General features: G+C 33.0%; 1 protein-coding gene across 1 annotated transcript; it reads left to right on the top strand.

Moving 5' to 3' along the window:
- The first annotated feature begins 523 nt into the window (after nt 1–523).
- Nucleotides 524–6,784, top strand: LOC145333567 (uncharacterized). Its single transcript, XM_080178729.1, has 5 exons — nt 524–630; nt 4,368–4,497; nt 4,569–4,729; nt 6,065–6,126; nt 6,632–6,784. The coding sequence occupies exons 2-5, from the start codon at nt 4,372–4,374 to the stop codon at nt 6,700–6,702; spliced, it is 420 nt and encodes a 139-aa protein (XP_080034855.1). The 5' UTR covers nt 524–630; nt 4,368–4,371; the 3' UTR covers nt 6,703–6,784.
- The last annotated feature ends 1,806 nt before the right edge of the window (nt 6,785–8,590 follow it).

The following is an 8,590-nucleotide window of genomic DNA, read 5'->3' as shown; positions in this document are numbered from 1 at the left end:
CAGGGATATGACGAAAAACAAAAAAATCAGTATACATACATCCAAAAGATACTAGAATAAAAATATTGGTTAAAAAGTTAGGAGACTGGAGATTTAATAAAAAAAATTAAGCCAACAAATGAAAGAGGCTGTGTAAAAATTTTTTTATCTAGTATATTTTAAAGTGCAAAGTTCCCTTTACTCATGGGCAGTATTAACATTCCACCAGTCCCAAATTTATGCTACTTGAAAATCAACCAGGAATAAAGTAGATGTAAATGGTGCATTTGCTGTTTTTTATTGGATATTTACTTCCAGAAGAACTAATGATATAACTTTGTCCTTTGATTGTATTTGCAAAAAAAAATATTTTTTAATAATATATTTATCTCTTTATTGTGATAGAAAACTACTTTCTAGTTTTAAAATTAAACAGACAGGTATATCTTATTAGATTTATTTATAAGTTTCTCATTCTAACAAAGATGATAGTATTCCAAATGTAATTATGAGAATAAATATATATTTTATTCTTTTATAATACAAATTTTTTATCAGATTTTTATAAGAATACTTTTTGAAAATAAATCTAAAAATAAAACACATTTTTAGGTGTAGGAATGATTTTGGTTTTGAATGCTATTTTAAGAGGTATTTTTTTTTTTTAATTTATATATTGAATAAAATTTGAAGATAATTGTCCAAAGAAAGGGATTTTACAGGTAAAAAATTTATCTATGGTAGAAAACTTTTGTTTTTAATTATTGTGATTTTGTATATTTGATATGTTTACAATTTTATTGCAATGTATTATCAATTGGGATGGGAGACCAGTTACGTGCACGCCGTCCATCCTGCACCGTGCATCAATGATCCTAGGAGCTACACCAGAAGAGTCCTACTGTGCTGGAAAGGTCCTAGGGTAGATGCCAGACTGAATTCTGGTCACTTCCCCCAGTTCAGGGGGTTTGGGTGGGGCTAACAATCCTTCCCTAGAAAAAACCTGCTCACGTTCAATCTGCACAAAGTAAAGACCAATTTAACTTTGGGCTTGGGAACGAAGTAGAGGTTGGAAACAACAATATGATGTTTGGCTGGGAAACCGCTAAAGGACCAGTCAGGCGGATGATTCTGAATTCCCGCAGACCAGCAAAAATTTGCACCTGGAATGTTCGGACAATGTTTCAGTCAGGCCAGACAGAAAACATTTGCCGAGAAATGCTTAAAGCCAAGGTTGATATCCTGGCTATCACCGAATCAAGGTGGACAAATAATGGAGAGTTTAAACATCATTCTGGCTTGAAAATACTTTACTCAGGCCATATGAATGAGGATCTAGGACATAACCAAGGGGTGGCTCTTATGCTGACCAAGCAAGCAGAGCAGGCCATGATCAGTTGGCAACCCCATGGTCCAAGAATCATGGAGGCTTACTTCAAATCCTCAGATAAAAACATCAATCTGAGAATAATAGTAGCATATGCTCCTACAGAACAAGCAGATACAGAGGTCAAAAACGAATTTTATGACCAGCTTGACTCTGTATTTAAGAATGGTCATAAAGAAAAGGACCTGACCATGCTCCTAGGTGATTTCAATGCTCAAGTGGGGAGTAATAATGAGAATCTAGAAGAAGTCATGGGCAGATATGGCCTAGGCTTAAGTAATGGCAAGGAAAATGACAATGGTGATAGACTTGTAAGTTTTTGTACTGAAAACAAACTTGTCATTGGTGGAACCATCTTTAAACACAAGAAGATTCATACTGCCACCTGGAGATCACCAGATCAAAGAACCTTTAATCAGATAGATCACATCTGTATATCTAGACGTTTTAAAGGTTCTCTCCTTGATGTCAGGGTTGAAAGAGGACCTGATGTTAATTCTGACCATTATCTTCTATCTTCTAAAGTTCGGCTTAGATTTAAAAAGCAGGACACAAAGCCTAACCCCAGGAAAAAGTATAATTTAACAACCCTTCAAAACTCTGAAAAGCTACAAGAGTTTAAGCTCACTCTAAAGAACAGATTTGAGTTGTTGACTCTTCAAGAGGATGATGGAGTTGAAGATATTTGGCAAGGTATCAAAAAAGTTTATAATGATACTAGCCAAGAAAATTTAGGTTTTAAAAAGGCTAACCAAAAGCCGTGGATCACTCAAAGATCCATTGATCTCATGGATCAAAGAAGAGAGGTAAGACAAAAGACACTCTCCAGACACTCTCCAGAAGATAAAGACCTGTATAAGATGCTCAGCAGGGAAATCCAAAGAAGTGTCAGAATTGACAAAAAAGAACACTTGGAAAACCTTGCTATGCAAGCAGAAAATGCTTTTAATCAAAATAGAATGAAAGATGTCTATGAGATTACTAAGAGCATTGCAGGTAAAGTACACAAATCAGGATCACACATCAGGGACAAGGATGGTTCACTCCTTAAAACTGATGAAGATATTCTAAATAGATGGGCAGAGCACTTCACTGAACTGCTGAATCTTCCAGTTCCAGAGGAAGAAACTGAGATTCCACCCTCAGATGCACTTGACATTGACTGTCGAGTGCCAAATCTATTGGAAATCAAGGAGGCCATTAAAAGTTTGAAAAATAACAAGGCCGCTGGACCTGATAACATCCCAGCTGAGGTCATAAAAGCAGACCTAGATACATCTGCTGAGGCATTCCTACCTCTGATCACAAAGATATGGAATGATGAGTTATGCCCAGAGGACTGGAAGAATGGACATATCTCAATACTAGCCAAAAAAGGAGACTTGACCCAATGTGGAAACTACAGAGGGATAATGCTCCTTTCAGTACCTGGCCGTATCCTAAGTAAGATTCTTCTTAATAGAATAAAGAAGAAGGTTAATGAAAAGCTAAGACCTAATCAGGCTGGATTTAGACCAAACCGTTCCACTATTGATCAGATAACCTCTCTAAGAATCATCATAGAGCAATCCAAGGAATGGAACTCTGAGCTTTTTGTAAACTTCATTGACTACAAAAAAGCATTTGATTCTTTAGACAGAAGATCTCTCTGGAAAATCTGCCGACACTATGGCATTCCAGAAAAGATAATCAATATCATTAAAGCTATCTATCATAAAGGAGGTGGAAATGTAATGTATAAAGGTAAACTATCAACCTTTTTTGAGATTGTAACAGGCGTCAGACAAGGATGCCTTCTTTCTCCCTTCCTTTTCCTCCTTGCCATTGATTGGATCATGAAGAACTGTGAAAGTAATGATGGCATTCGTTGGGAGCTATTTGGCAATCCCAAATATTTAGGAGATCTGGACTTTGCTGATGATATCGCTTTGTTAACAAGCAATAGAAGTCAAATGCAAAGAAGGACTAACAGGATAGCTGAAACTTCCAAGAAAGTTGGACTAGAAATAAATGTTCCTAAAACCAAAATACTCAGATTAAATGCAAATTCCCAAGAACCAATTACTATTGGAGACCAAATTCTTGAGGATGTAGATTGTTTTGAGTATCTTGGAAGTAAAATTGATGAAGCTGGAGGCACTTTAACAGATGTTAAAGCTAGAATTAACAAATCTAGGACAGCCTTTGCCAGCCTGAACAAAATTTGGAATTCCAACAACATCTCCATAAAGACCAAGTTAAGACTGTTCAAGTCAAATGTTCTCTCTGTTTTGCTGTATGGGGCTGAAACTTGGTTCCTAAACACAGCAGTGGTCTCCAAGCTACAGACATATGTCAATAAATGTCTAAGGAGAATCCACAAGATCTTTTGGCCAAATAAGATCACAAATGCTGAGCTTCTAGAGCGCAGTGATATGTCAGACATTAAACTGACAATAAAACAGAGAAAATGGAGATGGCTGGGGCACACTCTAAGGAAAGGGCATGATGATATAACCAATCAAGCCTTGACTTGGAACCCCCACATAGGAAAGAGGAAACCAGGTAGACCAAAAACAACCTGGAAGAGGGAACTCTTAAGTGAACTGAAAGAAAAGAAAATTCCATCTTTCAGCAATGCCTCAAAACGTGCCCAAAAAAAGGAAGATTGGAGAACCATTGTGCATGGCCTACGTTCTGCCGAGAACTAAAAGGCAATGATGATTATCAATTGTATTTGTAAATAATTAGCATAAAAGAATCTGTAATTTTGGAAAAAATGTGAAAATAGAGGTTGATAGTGATAAACCCTCCCACAAAATACCCTATATAATTTACCCAAAAGATTTCTTTTGAGGAGATAACAAATTCTGAATCAAAAGAACCTAAGGCATGCTACTTTGATCGCCTACCCACCATCCCAAAAAAAATCAGCTTGTATTATTTTGACATACATTTATAAATTTATTTATACCATAAAGTGCTTTTATGCTTTTACAATTTTATCTAAATATTTTTTTAGGGATATGAAAAAGTTTGAATATGAATGCCAACCCTCTCAATATGAAAATGAAATAAAAACAGTGTTGGAGGAAAATTCTGGTGAAGTTGTAGATGGTGACCATTATTATGAATTTGATCCTGAGGATCAGGAAAGTTTTTTTTTATTTGAAATATTATTAATACTAAGCTATTAAAATATAATTGTTGAAATACTATTTAGAGATCAGAATATGTTCTTCGTTTATTAAAGTCTGCTAAATTCTGCTCAGAAATAAAAGATGAACCAGAACCTAAATGTAAAGTTGACTGTATATTGCCGGCTCTCAGTAGTGCACCTATTAAATTTGCAACTTCTACAGCAGGCTACCTGTGGATTCACATGTATGTTTATTAAGCTTTTAAATCTCTTGCTTTCTACAAATTTTGACATTTTGAATCAAGAAATGAGGGTTTATTCATAAAAAAATTTTCTCTTTTTCTGCGCCAATTTTATCCTCAAATAAAAAAATGGGGGATGTTAAAAAAAATTTAAAATTTAGTCTCCTTAGCTCCTCCAAAGTTTAAATTCTGATATCTTTGGTGTCTACACACTTGGTATGTTGTTCTTTCAAATAGTCTAGCAGACATCCAATTTTCATGTGAGGAATTGTTATCTCTTCTGCTCAGGGATAAGAGATTGGAAACCTGGCCATTAATTAGGTCCTGGCCTAGATTCAAAAGGGATCTTGCAACTTTTACCAATTCCTAATTAAATGTCGTCACTGGCGGACGCTCCCAAGTAGCTATTGCTCTAAACTAATAAGGATCGGCCTGTTTTGTATCAACCAATAGCCAATTGGCGGATGGAGATATAAAAACGCAGCATCCAATATTGAAAATATTTGAAATGGTCTGCTGGTAAGAAACAATAATAAAAGGTGTTTTATCACATCAGCTTAATTATCAAATCTGCCCAGAGTTTTACATTAAAAAAATACCACATAAAAAAAAAAAAAAAGTAGAGGGATTATTTTTTGAAAAGTGGGTAGCTACGAATTATTAATTTAGTAGTTTATAAATAAAAATGTTGTATTTTAAATTTTAAAACTTTATACGGAATTTATTGAAACACCTAATGTACTATTAAATGCTAAAAAGTACAAAAAAAAACATTATTCTACTAACATGGAAAAGGAAGAATTGATAGAAGGTTACCCATGTACTTATTTACTTATTGTACTAAATTTATTTATTTATTTAGAATTTTAATAAGCAATGATAAAATAATATCTTTAAATAAAATTTTTGCTCTTTAATAAAAATGCAAGAGACAAAAAAAACATCATAACGTGATTTTAACAAAAGCCATTAAAATATAGGTTAATAAAAAGTTTTATTATTACTTTAGACTAGCTGCCTGAATTTTTTTCTATACTTTATCTACACACACACACACACAGCTATTTCATTAGCGCTACTAACGAGCTAATGCACCTTCCAATAACTGTTTTTTCAGACCAGGGCTTGAAATAGGCCTAAAATAATATTTTCCTACGTTTCCTATCTCTTATCCCTGCTTCTGCTATTTAAAATCAAAAGGCAGTAACATGATACATCATATATATATTTTTGATTAGTTTTTGTATTCATTTTAGATTTCACATTTGCATTCAATGACTTATATGTTTTATCTGATGTTTAACAAATGAATATCTATATAATGTATTATTTATTTAGAGATGACAAACCTTTACTACAAACACAGCAGTGCAAGTTGAAGACACCATGTTACAATAGAGGTAAAATTAAGCTCTGGTATTATTTATCCACTTAATAAATTCATTATAAACAAGAATGACAACATACTGAAAGCAAAGCTCTGAAATGCATAAAAAATGAACATTAACACTTGTAGAGTGGCAGAACTGAATAACCAGTATAAAAGTATATGTCTAAACAAAATTGCAAGTAAATTTGTTGCGAAACTGCTTAAATAGTGTTTAAGGAACTACTTACATTTCTAGGACTTTTTTTAAGATATGCTTCTGGTTATGATTATAGAGTAGCTAAGCTTCCTGAATCGAACTTGACATATAGGAAGCATAATACAAAGTTTGAAATTGATATGATAATTCTAAATTAACGGAAAGAGGTAATTGTTACGGACAAACGAACCAACCCAAATTATAAAAAAAAGCTTCACGCTTAAAAATTAATATAAGTATATCAAATTTTTCGCCTTCATTAATAGATTTTTACTTAACTTTTTTGTTACTAAACCAACTATTGTCACATTTTTTGTAGTTTTCAAGAAATGCTGTTCTTTGAAGTATATCCGCAAACAGAAGAGACTAATCTGCCCAAGATCATGTTAATTACAATACACACCCCTCCTTAACCGAACTTTATATTAACAAAATGTCCCAAACATTCGGACAATTGGGCGTTCAAATAGGACCTATTGGTAGTTAGAATCAGTTGGAACGGTTAGGATTTTGTTCTCAACTGATTCTAACTACCAATAGGTCCTATTTGAACGCCCAATTGTCCGAATGTTTGGGACATTTTGTTAATATAAAGTTAATTTAAAAACCAAAATTAAACCACTTTTTAGCATAAAAATGAGTTTTTGTTTAAAAGAGAATGATATTCCTATCCAGTTTTTTGTTTAGGAATGAATATTTTTTACCCGAGGGATCAAATGATAGACCGATAGGTCATCATTTATTCCTAAACAAAAAACTGGATAGGAATACCCCATTCCTAAACAAAAACTGGATAGAATACCCCATTTATACAGTATTTTTATTTTTTTTTTAGTATCAAAGGTACTCCTAATTAACTTTGTCTGTCAGTTCATGATTCAGTTCGTTAGTCCATAACGCTTTGGGGAAAACTGATATGCCCACTATTCATGTACATTGATTATCCGTAAGTCTGTCAATAATGCTTCAAAAGACAAAAATCTTCTTGTTTAAAGAGTTCGTGTTTTTCTTTAAGAGTTTGCATATTCTCTCTTTTTAAAAGCGAAGCTTTTTTTAATTAGGGTCGGTCCGTCAGTCCATAACGGATAGCTTTTTTCGTTTTTTTTAAACATGTTAATTTTTTTTTAATTTTTTAACAACAAATTTTTATGGGATCTAATTTTAGTGAGGCAAAATTATCCCCTCTAAATTTTTAGTTTGCCTCACTAATTTTAGTGGACAAACTGATTTTAGTAGGGCAAAAGTTTTTTTAAGAATTCATCTGTGAACATATGCACCATAACTCATTTTGACCATTTATTGATGATTTTATTTGCTTCACTAATTATGGATGTTGTCATCCATGTTCTATTCTAAATGTGATTGAAATCTAAAATCTCAGATGATAAACAACTACTATTATTAGGTTTGAAAACATGAAAAATGAAAATTATTTATTCTATAAATCTATTTCTGTGAAAAAAACATCAAATTAGGTTGAGAAATATGATTTATTTCTTATTAATTTGATTTTTTTTGGCTTTCACTGGATTGATTCTTATATTGAATACGACCTTTAAGACAAGGTGTGCTTAACGTTTAAAATTAGATTTTTTTAGATTTTTAGTCATGTTTAAATATTTCTATCGTTTTTTATCTTCAAATATAGAGTCTTGCATCAAAGGCGAAAAGTTGTAATTGTAATTTGTAGCAACTCTACAATTTTTACTCCAACTAGATCTTTAATTACAGATAAAAAAGCTTAATACTTTATATTTAAAGACTAGCCTCTAGGGGCTTTGCCCCAAGAGGAAATTAAAGAAAAAAAGGGGGTGATTTTTGTTTGTTTTGGGAGGGGTTGTAGGTGTCCCACCCTCCAAGAAAATAGCCTAAAACCACCATAGGACCAGTAGGTATATTCCCTGAAGAGTAGAATCTGATTGGTTCATTGGTTACCGAGATCTTAAGGGACAGACAGGCGGACGGACGGACGGACAGACAGACAGACATCAGTCTACTTTGTATTATAGATAAAGGTATTAAAAATTGTTTTAATACCTTTACAACAATGTTTTTCCTTCTTAAAGTTACTTCCAGTGGTTGCACCCCTTGCTTTTAAGGAGATAATATATATCTAAAGCTATTCCAGATCATCAATGCAAAATAGTACAAATCCTGATACAATCTTGGGACATGTGGGAAGCTTACCTAAAATGAATATTCAGTTGTATGCAATATCTTATAACAGACTAAAAATTAATATATAAAAGAAGTACTTATATTAAAAGATAACGTTAAT

The sequence above is a fragment of the Acartia tonsa genome, chromosome 12, assembly GCF_053477335.1.
Source record: "Acartia tonsa isolate MP-2025a chromosome 12, ASM5347733v1, whole genome shotgun sequence".
In the NCBI taxonomy this organism is placed as follows: domain Eukaryota; kingdom Metazoa; phylum Arthropoda; class Copepoda; order Calanoida; family Acartiidae; genus Acartia; species Acartia tonsa.
The sequence above is the reverse complement of the archived record's forward strand: the minus strand, read 5'-3'. Positions and strand labels throughout refer to the sequence as shown.

Bases quoted from the DNA above. Each gene is read 5' to 3' on its own strand.
- LOC145333567 (XM_080178729.1), top strand. From the start codon at position 4,372: ATGAAAAAGTTTGAATATGAATGCCAACCCTCTCAATATGAAAATGAA. The intron at 4,730-6,064 runs GTATGTTTATTA...TTATTTATTTAG, and splicing joins GGCTACCTGTGGATTCACAT to AGATGACAAACCTTTACTAC. The intron at 6,127-6,631 runs GTAAAATTAAGC...CATTTTTTGTAG, and splicing joins GACACCATGTTACAATAGAG to TTTTCAAGAAATGCTGTTCT.